This window comes from Mastigoproctus giganteus, chromosome 13 (assembly GCF_048544385.1).
Source record: "Mastigoproctus giganteus isolate SK-2022 chromosome 13, ASM4854438v1, whole genome shotgun sequence".
NCBI classification, from domain to species: domain Eukaryota; kingdom Metazoa; phylum Arthropoda; class Arachnida; order Uropygi; family Thelyphonidae; genus Mastigoproctus; species Mastigoproctus giganteus.
Window position 1 is genome coordinate 12,613,741 of NC_143587.1, and position 16,207 is coordinate 12,629,947.

Genomic DNA, 16,207 nt, shown 5'->3' on the forward strand with positions numbered 1-16,207 from the left:
ATTTTCCAGATATGTTAGTGTAATTATTAGTATCAGTAATAAGGAAGGAAGCTAAGCTTATACAGCACCAGCAAAAAAAAAAAAAAAATTAAATTATTTTACCTTTTCTTCCAATAATCTGTCCAAACCTTCCTTAAATTTATTCAAACTACCTACCTCTGCAATGCTAGGAAGTTAATACCAAGAATTGATTACCTCTTTAGCTAAATGCAAATTTCCACACATACTTTCTGCAGCCAACATTTTCCAATTTAAATTTATGCCTCCTTATGTCTCAGATCAGATTTGATCTAAGAGTGTAAAGATGGCATTGGCATCTTTACTCTCAGATTTAATTTAGTAAATAACATTTTAATAACATTCAGTTTACTTAACCCTATTAAAGCTTTATATAATTTAATGTCAACATGCAGATGCATATTTTCCAAGATTGCAATTTAGATCCCATCTTTCTTGGTAGACTATCCTTCTGTGCTCCCAACTAATCTTGTTGCTTGTCTCTGTGCTGGTAATTACATTCAAGTGTTAACAGCAGGTGGTAGGTGTTTCTCTTCATTTTAATTTTAGAGGTCACAAAGTATTTTATATACTGTATTAGAAGTGAAGTACTTAGACTGGGAGTAATCATTTCATAAAAGCCTTTGTAATTTAGAATTTAAATTAACTTAATTTATTTTTGTGTATGTTAAAATGGGAAAAAAAAAAAAAAAACAAAGACAGGAATATTGGTTTAAACAACGGATAGAAAGAATTTATTTTTCAAGACTGCATTTAGCAGGAAGAGATATTTTAGAGGATGTTGTTCTCTGCCTATTACAAAATAGAAAACAAAAGAAATTAAAAGTATGGGATCTAAACTAAAAAAATATTTTTGGTTATCTAATGAAAAGTTTTTTTCTAGGAAGGTTTATCTCAAGGGCAGAATTTCATACAAGCATTATAACCCTCAGAAATCAATAAAATGGGTTTCATATATTTATTTTAGCTGACCCAGAAACAGGTTGTGTCAGCTACTGTGCCATATTTTGGGAAGCCTACTACTGACAGCTTGATAAGACCACGCTTGACTTTCACCTCACTCAAAAACTACTTCAAATTATTAAGGGTAGTAGATTTCATTTATTCACTAACCAATTTTACAACAGCATTCAACTAAATACTGTTGTAAAACTCCTCAGGTGTATATTAGGTTCATATTCATGAACTTAGTTAGTGCCGATCTTAGTTAGTTAACCGATGTCATTTCATGTTCTGCTCAACTTGTAGTCCTTTTTTTGCTGTAATTACTACTTCATTTTTACATTTTGATTAACATCTTTGCATTGATCTATTAATTATTATTTAGTTATTATTATTACTTATTTTTTTTTTTTATAAAACAAAATCACCTGTATAAACAACAAATTGTAAGATTCCTCTGGCTTTCTGTATATGTCTATTGTATAGTATGAATCAGAGCTGAAATACTCAATATGTTCTACGTTGATAATAATATTAGTAAATTAATAAGAGGAGTTTACCTCAATATAGTACGTGGAACACTTCCGTATGATACCCTCCAGAAATTAAAACGGAAAAAACGAAAAAATCGACAACTTACCGGTACATTAAAGTAAAATATAAATAATTAAAGTAAAATATAAATAATTAAATAATCAATTTAACACAATTAAAAATCAATTCAAAACAATTAAAATTCAAATTAACGCAATTAAAAGAATCTAACGAAAATATTCAAAACGATTTTCCTTCCTGAAGCTGACAATGCTTTTCGACCGACTGTCGTGATCACAGGAATGAAAATCATTGTCAGCTTCAGGAAGGAAAATCGTTTTGAATATTTTCGTTAGATTCTTTTAATTGCGTTAATTTGAATTTTAATTGTTTTGAATTGATTTTGAATTGTGTTAAATTGATTATTTAATTATTTATATTTTACTTTAATTATTTATATTTTACTTTAATGTACCGGTAAGTTGTCGATTTTTTCATTTTTTCCGTTTTAATTTCTGGAGGGTATCATACGGAAGTGTTCCACGTACTATATTGAGGTAAACTCCTCTTATTAATTTACTAATGTCTATTGTATAAAATTTATGTTAATAAAGAATCTTATTATTATTATTAACTAAATATACAACTGAGGGGCACTATTATGAGAAACACAAAGGGATTACCATTACAGATGCAAACCATCAAAGAGAGAATTCTATGCTCTTCAATTTTCACAAAAAAAAAAAAAAAAAAAAATTGAAAAGCATATATATCAACGTGCTATTAAATTTTATGAGGGAAACAGAATCTGATGAAACATTTCGTTTAAGTTTAATTTCATGTAATTAAAATTTATAAATTAATTATGAAATCAACACACAAATCGTTTATTTCAGTTATTGTACCTGGGTTTCTAGTTACATTCCTCAGCCTATACACTGTTAACAGAATAATATTATTTATCCTTAATTCAAAAAAAAATAATAAAAAAATAAAAAATAAATAAATAAAAATTCATAATAAAGAGAAAATTTTAATAATAATAATAATAATAATAATAAAAAAAATAGAAAGAAATTAAGAAATAATTTTAAGAATTATATAAGTACATACCAGTCAGCCCAATATATAAATTTCGGTGAAACAGCTACAGATATTGGTCTTGCCATTCTGGTATTATACCGGGCTGCAATAACTTCTCTTTTGCTGCCATCCCAAAAGCACCTTTCTACAGACTGCGATAGAGGGTTGGTCCAATATAACCAGTGGTCAGTGACATCAACAGCAAGATCACTGACACTATATAGATTGTCCTCCATCATTATCACTTTTTTATTTTGTCCTGATAATGAGGAACGTTCAATGCGTCCAAAGGTAACAGATTCAGCCCAAAACAGGTACCTAAGAAATAAAATAATTTATCAACATTGAGGAAAAAATAAAAAAAAAAATTAAAAAATAATAAAAAGAAAGTATGCCCAACTAAATGCAATTTCTTTTATTTTAAGTCAGGCCTGGCCAACCTGTGGCACATCACATTTTTTGTGGCCCGCCAGATGATTTTTATACTACTGACTACATCAGTGGGAAAATCAAACCAATATTGAAGTAGATTTTTAAAAATTGAGTGATCGCAAAGAAAAGCAAATATCATTGATATAGATATATAATAAAAATGAATGAATAAAATAAATTTTTATGGCATTTACTTTTTTATTTTTAAAATATTGTTTTATTTTATGTGTGGCCCAAGGAAAATTGTAGTTCGTCAAGGTGGCCTGCAGAACGATTTGGGTTGGCCAGGCCTGTTGTAAGTGGTTAAAATGCATTGGTGGGACCTGATTAACTCCTGATGAAAAGCTAACAAAAGTAATATAATAAGCTGATGGCATTCTTCCTCTTGCTCAGACTATACACATCACAGAGCATAAATTCAAATTGAGGAAGGATGGTTGCAGGATAGATGTGTGGAGGTTTGCCTTCAGCCAGGGAATGGTTGGCGGTTGGAACAAACTTCCATCTGTTTTTTGTGGAAGTGGACAGTTTGAATAAATTCAAGGCAGAATTACACAAATTATTGGAGGGGATAGATAGGTGATGTGAGAAGTATTTTTGTTTTTTTTGCTGATGCTTAATAATTGTTTTCTTTCTGCATCTTATATCACTATTAATACTAATGTACCTACTATTATGGTTTTTTGTGTGCCCTCTAATAGTTAATGATCAATGCTAAACTCCATTAGGATGACTTGGATAGGCTTCAAGGATAGTCAGAAAAACGGCAACTATGTTTTAATGCTAAAATATGTAAGGTTAACTACATATTTTAGCTAGTATTTATTTTAGCTACTACATATTTTAACATATTTTACACTAGGGGAACAGCAATCACAGAATAACTTATACACTTTGGTGGGGTTGAATTAAAAAACAAAGAAGAAGAAAAGTATTTGGTAGTTACAATACAGTACGGGTGGACACGATATTCTCTGTGCAGCATAGACAGATGGTAAGCAGGGCCTTTCAATGATTTATCAGGCTGCTTGTGTTGTAGGGATTGGAAAGTCATAATCCTACCATATAAGGAAGTTATAAGATCACAACAATACTCATCCAGTATTGTGTAGTCTTTGGAATTTTATATTGTGTCATCCAGTATGGAGATCACATTTCGAAAAAGACACAGAGCTTCTTGAAAGGGTTTAAGATGGGCAATCTGGCTGGTAAGATCTACAAAAGAGCACCCTATGAGGAAAGACTGAATATGTGGGCTACAGAACTTGATAATTAAGCACTTTAGAAAGGAACTAAATGAGGTGTATTGTATAAGGCTCTGAGAAGTGAAAATAAAATGAATGAAAGTTTTCACTGTTATAAATAATATCATAACTGGGGTCAATAATCAAATTAAAGGGAAAGAGGTTTAGAGCAAATTGCAGGAAGATTTATTTCAGCCAGTATGGAATAAGTAACCTCCAGGTATAGCTGGATAGGTACTTATGTCAGAAGGGAAGCAAATAGGTATTTTATTTTATTATTTTTATGAATTTTTTTTGGCTGGTGCAGCAAAAGCACATATTTCTTCTCCATATGACTAATACTAATTGGTATCAGTAGTGGCAAAATTATGCAAATAGCAAACTTATAGCATAAGAAAAAAATTCACTTCCACAAAAACAGCAGAAGTTTATTCCAACAATCAACTATTATCAGGCTAAAAACATCTGCATGCCTATCCTGTAACTCCTTTCCACTATTCAAAGAGCTCTCAGAAGTTGGGTACACAATACATGTTAATTCTATCTCATGCCAACCAACTGTATTTAAGAACTCTTTAATATGCCAAACTACATTTACATAAAACTGTAAATTTATATAAAATACATTTACATGAAACCGCATAAGTAAAATCAAAACTATAAATGATATACTGTAAATTACAATTTATTAAAACAACAATAAATGCAACATATAAAAGGTTGTCTTTTTCAACCTTAACCTACAAATGACAAGCCACATGATTTCACATACTATATGACTTTCTCCATTATCATATTCTGATGTGGCTATTTCATTTTTTCTGCCTCATCTTTCAGGTTTCCATTGAGTTTCATCACACAATATGGGCGAATCAAATTCAGGGTGAATGTTCTCTCCTGTTAATTAAATGTCTCTCATTTTGTATATACAGGGTGGCCATAATTAAAGTATCCCTATTCAGAGCTCTTTGTAGCTCTAAGTAATAAGTGGAATGCCACCAAAATTAATTAGTAAGTAAACTATTCAAGGCATGGGGAGAAGGATCCCATGAAAAAAAAAAAAAAAATAGTTCCAAAATCTGCCAATAGGGGATAATATGGCACTGTAAAAGAGGAAAGACATGACAAAGTACCAACAAATAAATAACTAAGACAAACCTTAATGAAATTACAAACTTTTATTTGTGCTCTTTGAAAAAAAACAAAGAAACTGCCAGAAAAATGGTTTCACAGCTCCAAATTCATTCAGGGTTTACTCCTGATGGTCGATGATGTCACTGATGGTGGAGTTGGTTTCAATGTGATTACCATTGTTCTGGACCAGAAATTGCATTAGATGCACAGTGTGCTCGCCTGCAGAATGCAATATCTCTTGAGTAATGTTCCACACATGCTACATTACATTGTTCAAGACAGCCAGGTTAGGGACACTTCCTCGATAGACCTTGAGGTGACCCCCCAACAGCCAAAAATTACACGGTGTAAGGTCAGGCGAACGTGGTGGCCACGCATCAAAAAAAAAAAAAAAAAACCTTCCCATTTCACCCATGCATCCACTACAAAAGTTTGTCTAGTTCAGCCTTGAATTTATTTAAGCTGTCAACTTCAATATGACAGATGGAAGTTTGTATCAACCACAGGCTGGCTAAAGGTAAAGTTCTGAACATGTATTCTACAACTGTCTTTCCTCAATTTATGCTCATTCAGGTGTGGAATCTGACCAAGAGGAAGAATCCCATCAGCTTTTATTGCACAAACCATTCAAGACTGTATACACCTCAATCAGATCACTTCGCAGGTGCCTTGTCTCCAGACACTGCAATTTGCAGAACTTAAGCCTTTCTTGGAAATAGCAACCCATTGTTCCACTCACTAATCTTGTTGCCCATCTCTATACTCTTTCCAGTAGCTCTACATCTTTCCTAAAATGAGGCCTCCACACCTGAATGCAGTACTCAATGTGTGGCCTGACCATTGCATTATACAAGAGGATAATCACCTCCTTATCCCTGCTAGCAAAATTCCTATATATCATTGACAACACCACATGAGTTACTCTTACAGCCTTTTTTCACTGTTCAGAAAACTTCATATCTAGGTGGTAGATGACTCTCATCAACCGGTGCAATACCACCACTTTGCTTATTGGAAGCTTGAAGTGGTGGAACCCATGTTTAGTCTCCAGAGCTCAGTTCCGGTCAACCCTTCCCCATCTCTTCCATCATGCGGTATGATTGATGACTTTTGAGGTTATGATGAACATCGTGGCAAGATCCAATCTTCCTTACATTTCGAGGGTTCAGCTCTAAAACGGTGTTCGCAGGCCGGCCACTAGTTAGTGCACCGGACTGAACCTATTGGTAACTCTATAGGAGGCATCCGGATCAGCTAGTGAATAATCTTGCTACCTCTACTTTGCCAGATGGTGACTGGAGTGAGTCTGAGTAGTGTGCATGCGGGCGGGGGGAAGGCATTGTCTAGGCCACGTTGTGTCTAGGATCTGGGTATATTCTTACCATGTGTACGCCATATCCAAAAATTTCATTACTTCATACAGCATGTCATCCCAATTTTTCTTACTATTGAATACACCATGAATTGTCAAACTAATAGAGTAAGCTTATCTGCGAAAAGATCTAAACCTCCCAAACACTTCCTAATTCATTTCACAAATATACATGGTCTGAATTCTAATCTCAACGATGTCCATTATCACTTGCAGTCTGCCAAACTCCATGTACTACTTCTGACAGAATCTCAGTTATTGGTTGATTCATCTAATGCTCATCTCAGTTGCCCAAATTATTCGCTGTATGATTCCTTTCACCTCATAGGTGGTAATGAAACAAGAATGCAAAATGGGTATTTGTGCATATGTCCATTCCGATATTCCCTGTCAGGGACTCGGTAATTTGGAATCCCCTGTTTTTGATCTTCCCTGGCTTAAAATCTCTCTACCTCATTGTCAAATTCATCTGTTGTCGCTACCGTTCTCCCAACTCCACTAATCACTTGGAGCTCTTTGACTTCCTCTCTTTGCAACTTGACTTTCTCCAGTCCAACTTTCCTAACAGTGAGGTAATTTTCCTTGTTGATTTTAATGTTCACAACTCCAGCTGCCTTCGGTTTTCTAGTCAAACTGACCCAGCCGGTCGAGATGCTGAGGCTTTTGAATTACTAATGACCTTGCTCTGATTGTTCATTTACCTACAAGAATACCGGACAATCCTAACCATTCAGCTAACATGCTTGATCTTTTTCGTACAAACAACCTTTTTAAGTACACAGTTGAAGTGAGTGGTCCTTTAGGTACTTCAGATCACAAATTGGTGATTGTCTCTTCTCCAATGGAGCCTCTATCTCATCATCATCATCATCATCATCAGCCATTTTCAATCCACTGCAGGATGAAGGCCTCTCCAGCAACTTTCCAGTTCCTTCTGTTTTGAGCACTGGCCATCCATTTACTACTCAAAAACTCATGAATTTCATCTATCCATCTCCGCCTTTGTCTTCCAGGTTTTCTTCTAGCTCCTCTTGGGTACCATTCTGTTATTTTCTTAGTCCATCTGTCATCATGTCTTCGAGCTATGTGTCCTGCCCAAGACCATTTTAGTTCTTTAGTTTTGATAAGAATGTCCTTTACTTGAGTTTGCTGCCTAATCCATGTGTTTCTCTTCTTATCTAACAGTCTGATTCCCAATATAATTCGTTCCATTCTTCGCTGTGTAGTTCTTAGCTTCTCTTCCATTCTTTTGGTGAGTGCCCAAGTTTCACTTCCATAAGTCATGGTGGGGAGTATACATTGGTTCATTATTTTACGTTTCAGACAAACTGGGATATTGCTCTTCAGTATGTGACTATATTTCCTGAATGCTATCCATCCAAAATTTATTCTTCTCTTGACTTGCAGCCATTTATCATTATTACAGCTAATAACTTGTCCCAGATAAGTATATGACTCCACCTTTTCAATTACTGCTCCTTCAATCATTATTTCCCTTTCCGTGGCATACTTGTTCATCATTACTTTTGTTTTAGCCATATTCATCTTTAGTCCAAAATCCTTACTAACTGTGCATAACTGATTAAGATTTTCCTCTAATTCTTTGGGATCGTGGCTTATGACCACAATGTCATCTGCAAATCGTAAATGGTTTAGGTACTCTCCATTCACATTGACTCCTTTCTGCGACCAGTCTAATCTTCTGAAAGCTTCCTCAAGGGCAGCAGTAAACAGCTTCGGAGATATTGTGTCTCCTTGTCGAACTCCTATCTCGATTTTAAATTTCCTACTGTCTTTGTCTAGTCTAATAAAGGATGTAGCACTCTCATATATTTTCTTCAAAATCATAATATATGGAGTATCTATGCCTTGTCTTTCCAGTGCCCGAAACATTGCCTTATGCTGTATGGAGTCAAATGCCTTTTCATAATCCACAAATGCCAGGCATAATGGTGTTTTATATTCACTTGCTTTCTCCATTAGCTGTGATATTACGTGAAGGTGATCCATAGTTGAGAATCCTGTCCTAAAGCCAGCTTGCTCTTTCGGTTGATTCTCATCAAGTATTCTTTCTAATCTGTTAGTAATGACCCTTGTGAACAACTTGTAGATATGGGATAACAAGCTAATTGGTCTATAATTTCCAATTTCTGATTTATCTCCTTTCTTATGCAGCAAAACTATGATTGCATTATTCCACTGCTTAGGCATCACACCTTTTCTAATGCACTTTGTGAAGAGCCTTGCCAGTTTTTGTGTTATGTCTCTTCCTCCCAATTTTAACAACTCTACAGTAACTTCATCTTCCCCCGGGGCTTTCCGATTCTTCATTTTCTTCAATGCATGTTCTACCTCATCAGGAAGAATATCGGGTATGTCGTATGTGTTGCTACTTTGCAATCCATCTTCCCCACTGCTGGTATCATTCCCTCGCTCCTTGTATAATTCTCTATAGTAGTCTTCTGCTATTTGAATTATGCCTTCTCTGCTGTTTATAAGTACACCTTCGCTATTCTTCAGTTTCAGTATCATTTGTCTTTCTGTATTACTGCTCATGGCTGCTGATTTAAATCCTTTGTTTTCCCTTAATGCTTGTTCTACTTTTCTTGTGTTAAATCTTCTTATGTCCTCTCTGAGTCTCTTTCTAATGGCTTTGCATAACTCAGTATACTCAATTTTCTCCCTGTCAGTGTTTTTCTTGCTCTTCATTTGTCGTCTTTGGTTCATCATGACAAGTGTTTCTTGACTAATTTTTTCTTCTTTGGATTTCTGTTTCCCTATAGGTTTCTTGGGCTTTATCACTTTCAGAAAGTTGTAATATTCCTCGTCGATATCTTGGTTCTGAGCAGTCTGCAGAAGCTCAAACTTGTTCTTCAGTTCCAGTACATACTGCTTTTTCTCCTCCTCTATCTCATGGCTATTCCCAACCTCGTGTTGTTTGGCATTACAAGAAGGCAAAATGGGATGACCTGCAAGATTTCTTTTCTTCTTTCCCTTGGTCGGATTACTGTTTCAAAACTTCTGATGTCAATGTTTGCTCAGATCGTGTCAGTGAAATTATTCTTGTAGAAATGGAATCCTTTATCCCACACTCCACTTTAAAATCTTGTCCTTTATCTAAGCCTTGATTTTCCAATAAATGTGTTAAGGCTGTTCAAGAGATGAATTTTGCATATTGTAATTGACTTGTTTCTAATTCTTCAGTTTCATTTTCTACCTACACCAAAGCTCGCAACAACTGTAAAGCAGTTATTAATCAGTCTAAACTAGAGTTTGAACAGGCTAAGAGAAGAAAATTTGCTGGAAATGGGATGAACTGCTGGTCGGACCTGCTAGAATCCCATTTTTTTTCCAACTCATGTATTAATGATTTGGTAAAACACCTCCCACCATTCCCAACATGCTCCATTCCAAGCCTCCTGTGGTCTTCCATCAAAAGGATGTCAAAGGTTTTTGACGAATCTTGATGCTAAGAAAGCTCCGGGTCCTGATGGTATTTCTCCACTTGTTTTCAAAACCTGTGCTCCTAAACTTACTGCTGTTCTTTGCCGCCTTTTTTCACTTTCTTATTCCAAAGGTGTTTTTCCTTCTGCTTGGAAATTTGCTCATATCCAGCCAGTTGCTGAAAAGGGTGACAAATCCCTCCCAGCCAATTATCGTCGCATTGCAATTACTTCTACTCTTTCTAAAGTAATGGAGAAATCAATTAACTGCCAACTCTTAAACTACCTAGAAACCTTCCGTCTGATCAACAATCGCCAGTATGGATTCTGTAAGTGTCGATCCACTGGCGATATTCTGGCTTATGTTACCCATTTATGGACTAATTCAATGGAAAGGTTCGGTGAAACACAAGTAGTTGGCCTTGACATCTCAAAGACTTTTGATCGTGTTGGGCATAAAGGTCTTCTAAACAAGCTTCCATCATCTTATGGTTTACCAACTGTTTTTTGTAATTGGTATTTCTAGTTTTCTCTCCGATCACCCACTGAGGGTGATGGTAGATGGCTCTCTGTCTTCTAATTTTTCCACTAATGCCGGTGTCCCCCAAGGTTCAGTTCTTTCCCCCACTCTTTTCCTGTTGTATATTAATGACCTTCTTCCATTGACTGGAAATCCTATCCATAGTTTTGCTGATGATAGCACATTGCATTCCAGTTTCCATTTTAAGAAACCTTGCCCTGCTCAATCTGCTGCAACTTCTCGAAAATCTGCTACCAATTCCTTAAATGCCGATCTCCAGGTAATTCTCCAGTGGGGCAAAAACAACTTAGTTGATTTCAATCCTTCTAAAACTCAGTCTTGTCTTATATTTCGCAAAAAAGGATTCTTTTGCTCCTATGCTTATCTTTGGTGGCACTCCAATTTCTAGGTAAAATGATACATCTCTTTTGGGGATTACCGTGACTTCTAATCTCTCTTGGCACAAGTACATTACAAATATTGCTTCCTCTGCATCTAAAAAACTTGGTTTTCTCTTTCGCTCTCTGCTTTACTTTTCTTCCGAACAGCTGTTCACTCTGTACAAATCGCAAATCCGCCCTACAATTCAATATTGTTCCCACATCTGAGGTGGTGCCCACAAAACCTCTCTCAGGCTTCTTGATTTCATTCAGAAGAGGGCAGTTAGGTTAATTAATGATTCATCTCTAACAGAGTCTCTCCACTCGCTGTCTCATAGACGTACTGTTTCTGTTGCACGCCTCTTCTACAGATATTTCCATGGGCACTGTTCTTCTGAATTGGCTCCTATAATTCCCACTCTCTCTTTCAAAGCAGTCTGAACACGTGCCGCCACCAGCCAACATCCTTATAAAATAAAATCTTTAAAAAATGTGGTATTGTATTTACTGTCCAACTTCAAACTCACAGAACCAACTTTTCATCTTCCTCGTTTATTCATTCAACTACCGTTTTCCGGAACAACCTTCCTTCATATGTATTTTCTGAAAATTCCGGTCTACGGAAGTTCATGTCCAATGTCAACAAATATCTTCTTTTGTCTTCTCAACCTCCAACCCAAGCACGGTACTAAGTACTATAGGTTCTAATATCTCTCTCGTTTGGGTTTACATAAAAATAAGTAAATAAATAAAAATATCTGACTGCACAATTACCTCCAGGTCTTTTTCATTCTCCACTAGTCTGAGTGTAGTACCACCACACTCAGGCTACTGCTACCCATATGCAGCACTTTGCATTTGTCAATGTTAAACTGAGTTGTCACCTCTCAGCCCATCTGCTCAACTTTTCCAGATCGTGTTGCAGTAGCATTGAGCATAATACAGAATGTGTTGGCCTGCAGTAACATTGATAAAGAAACAACTATTGCATTTGATAATGTCTATATGCTGTAGTTAAAAATGCATATAGGACAAAAACTGTGCAAACAACATTGGATTCTTTCTTTAAATCACATTAAATAAATTAAAAAATTAATGGTTTTAATAAATTAATCTCCTTTTATATTAAGAATGTAATAAAATAATTTTCATTTTTTCATTTCCGTTAATTGATTTTCTATTAGTTTATGTAACTTATAAAATAAAATCTTTAAAAAATGTGGTATTGTATATATGCAGTTGTGTATACAAAAAAAAAAAAAAAAAACCAACAATTTTGGGGGACCTCGTTATTATAAAATGTGAAATTTTAAGTCCCTTGAACTTTGTATTAACAAGATTCTCCTGTATAAATAAAATCCCATTAGAAACTAATGGGTGTCCTTGAAAAACAGAAAACTTTTTATTTATAATACCAACTGTTGCATCAGTCAGGCAGGCATATTATAGTTCTATTCTACCTATTTTTATTCCAAAATATATTCCATATTTCCCTGGAAACTAAATACCCTAACAACAAGACCACTTACTGTTGAACCAAACAGTTTGCTCATGACGATTCAAATCTTGAACTTGAATCAGGTTTGCACCCTATGGTATACCACTACACACTTTAGTCACTGATTTTTTTGTGCTTCGGGATATTAATCCACTCTTTCAGTGACAGGCTCAAAAAGGAACTACCTGCAGCATTTCTAGTACAAATGTACACTCCTCAAAAATACTCCTCCACAAGAAAATAAAAAGTTTAGGAGGGCTGTTAATGATACAAGTTGGTTTGAACTCTTTCAAAATGATTTGGATGGGCCTTGTTTAATGGTCAGAAAAATGGCAGTCACATTAATTTTGCAAAAAGCAAAGTTCCATATTTGGTATATAACCTGAGAATAACTTATATTATACTTTGGAGAGGGGGTGAAGAGATAGAGCTGAAGGGTGTAAATGGGGGGGAGAGTTTATGATACAATCAAACATGAAGGTTGTCATGTAGCAAGGCAGGTGGCCAAAACAACTATTGTAGCTTTGAGTCTGGAAACTGCATTTAAAGAGACAAAAACACAGAGCTTCTTGAAAGGATCTAAAGATTAGTAACTCATTTGGTAAGGAAAGTGTCCATATGAGGAGAGACTTCAAAGATGTGGGTTGAAAATTCTGGAACCTAGGCATTTCAGGGAGAGATGAACACAAGAATGGAATTTTCACATTAAAAATGTGAAACAAGAACCAAAAAGAATAAATATAAATTATTAGAGAAAACTAATAAGCTAGACTTTAGGAAGTTTACATTTGGATAGTGTTGTTGTTGTTATTTGGTTTTTAGGAGCATTAGCAACTAAGGCCATATTGCTCCGGGAATATGCGGTGGCCATTCCTGACCTTTCCGCATCTTCCGTATTGGGTGGTGACGGGCTCGAACCCCGGTCTAATCATGAAGCATGTGCTATGCACTGCTGCTCCTTCCCACCTGGCTATGGAGGCACCATTTGGATAGTGTTATCGATTACTGAAATAAATTTCTCCTGCTTGATTAGTACCACACAGTGTTACAATAAGTCTGGCTTCATGGCATTTTTTAATTTGTTATTTTAATTTAATTTTAGTGTTGAATTAAATTAAATTCAATTCAATTAAATTAAACTTGACTTAACTAAATTTAATTTAATTGAATTATATGACATTATTTAGCACAATTCAATTACTACATAGTTGAATTTAAAAACAAATTGAAGTCAGTACACATTTGGCATAATTATTATAATAATAATGATGCTTAACATACAAACTTTGGCTTTTCTTAAAATTAAACTATGTAGTAATGATGCAATTGCACTATATAATATCACAATTGGAGTCTTACATAGTTTAAGGCTTTCTGCCCTAAAATTTTATTAATATAACTGAAATTTAATTTTTAATATTTTAAAGGCAAACTTAAATTATGGAGCCAAGTTAAAAGCTGTTGCAAGAGTTGCTACTGCAAAGCATAGGAGTCATTATCTCAAAGCTAACAATAGTGTAGCTATCTCACAGAAACTGCCTTTTAGTTTTAAATAGAAAAGACTTCGTTTCAATATATAAGAAATTTGATTTTAAAGTAACAGTTACATCTGAAACAAATGCATGAATATAATTTATTTAAATTTCTTCAATATACCTTACCCTAAAAGTGGATTCACAGCTATAGCTGATAAATGTCTGACATTTCCAAAAAGAACATAACGATATTTTCCATCTTCTCGACTTACATATACTGTAGTTTTCGTACACCAATATACATTACCTGAAATTATACATGTACTTATTAACTGGAATCGTATATGAAATTCAAAAATTCTGCATGTATAGTACACTTAATTATTAATATAGGACATCACTCATTACACTAATTTTGTTATATAAGCTTATACATTATCTTATTACACAGGAAAGGCGAATTATCCATCTTTACTTGATGTCTCTTTTCCCAACTGTCAGATACTATTTTTGCCTATGCCTTATGATCAACTTCATCTTTCATATTTTCAAATACAGATTTGTTATTTTAATTAGAGAAAATATATAGGAAAAGACTAACTTTTACATGATGCTTTTTCAAAAACAATAAAAGCTGTTTTGGAATTGCTATTATTACTTTACTTATTATCACAAGGAATCTGAAAAAAATTATTTTAAAAATGACATTAGTTACTTTACGTTAACTACATGTTGTAGTTAACGTAAAGTAATGACAAATGCAGTAATTTCTAAAGAGCCAATGCCCAAACATTGCCAGCATTTCAAGACCATCCCCCAAATGGGTTCAATGAAAAACAATGTACAGAAGTGTAGTTTTAAGAAGCTATTTCAATTTTTGCAATATGTGCTGAAATTCATGATATGAATAAAGGAATGGTTGAGGGAAGAACAAAGACAGTGTCTATCAATGGACTCTGCTCTTTGTGGACTAATGTTATTAGTGGTGTCTCCAAGGGTTCAGTGATAAGCCTATTGTTTTCTGTATGATGATACTGATAAGGTACATCACACTTAATGTCTAACTTTGCAAATGATACAAAGCAAAAAAATTTGAAAAATTAGGCAGACTGCTGAGAAATGTAACTACCGTTTAACATTGACAAATGCAAAGTGCTGCATATTGGTACAGTTACCTCAGATTGATGTACCCACAATGTGGTACTACACTTAGGATAGTGAGAAATGTAAAAGACCTGGCATAATCATGCAGTCAGATATGAAGTTTTCTGCAGCCAGCCTGCCCAGGCTCATGGAGTTTTGCCATTGATATACAGGAATTTTGCTAGTAGGGAAAATGTGCTTATCCCATTGTATAAGGTAATGGTTGAGCCCACATCTTTAGTACTGCTTACAAGTCTGGAACTCTCATTTTAGGAAGGATCTAGAGCTGCTAAAATGGGTGCATAAAAGGGTAATGGGCGAGAGGAAAAAAGGGGTGTCTTATCAAGAAAGGCTTCAGTTCTGCAAATTGCAGCACCTGGAGACTAGGTACCTGCAAGGTGATCACATTGAGGTGTTTAAGGATTTGAATGGATTGGGCAAGCTCAATGCTGATGAGATTCTTTCTCTTGCTCAGGCTAAACACACGAGGGGGCATAAATTCAAACTGAGGAAGGATGGTTGCAGAATACAAAGAGTGGCTATTAAATAATGACACTGAATGCACAGAAATTACAAACAAAGTATCACCTATGAAACAATGGACCATGCACTTTTCCATAGCTATGTGCAGTGAGACAAGTTTTCATTACCTTGTGTTTTTTGTAGTTTGCCAGAAAAAAAGAACGAATCAATTTCAAATTTTTAACAAAACTAAAGAAAACACCAACTAAAAGTTATAAATTTTGTCAAATTTATTGGAAAGATACTATGTCAAGGGCTTGCATGTTTGAATGGCATAAAATATTTTTAGGAGGAGAAATGGAAGACTATGATGACCAAGCCATCTGGTATCCATGAAAACTGGTGAAAATGTGGACTGGATCAGGTCAGTGATTAGAAGTGGTCATCATTTAAGCATTAGAATGCAATATGGAGAAAGAAACAGTTAAGACAAAATTTAACTCAAAATTTAGGCATGAGAAAAGGGG

At 34.8% G+C, this 16,207-nt stretch overlaps 1 protein-coding gene across 1 annotated transcript in view; it reads right to left on the minus strand.

Annotated features, from left to right (window-relative positions):
* Positions 1-16,207, minus strand: part of LOC150075770 (prolow-density lipoprotein receptor-related protein 1-like) — a 308,354-nt gene that overhangs the window by 128,545 nt on the left and 163,602 nt on the right. The window contains exons 16-17 of the mRNA XM_090387878.1: positions 14,262-14,382; positions 2,608-2,895 (exon numbers count right to left, since the gene is read on the minus strand). Of these exons, the coding sequence (XP_090244004.1) occupies positions 2,608-2,895; positions 14,262-14,382 (409 nt within the window). The remainder of the gene's footprint in view (positions 1-2,607; positions 2,896-14,261; positions 14,383-16,207) is intronic.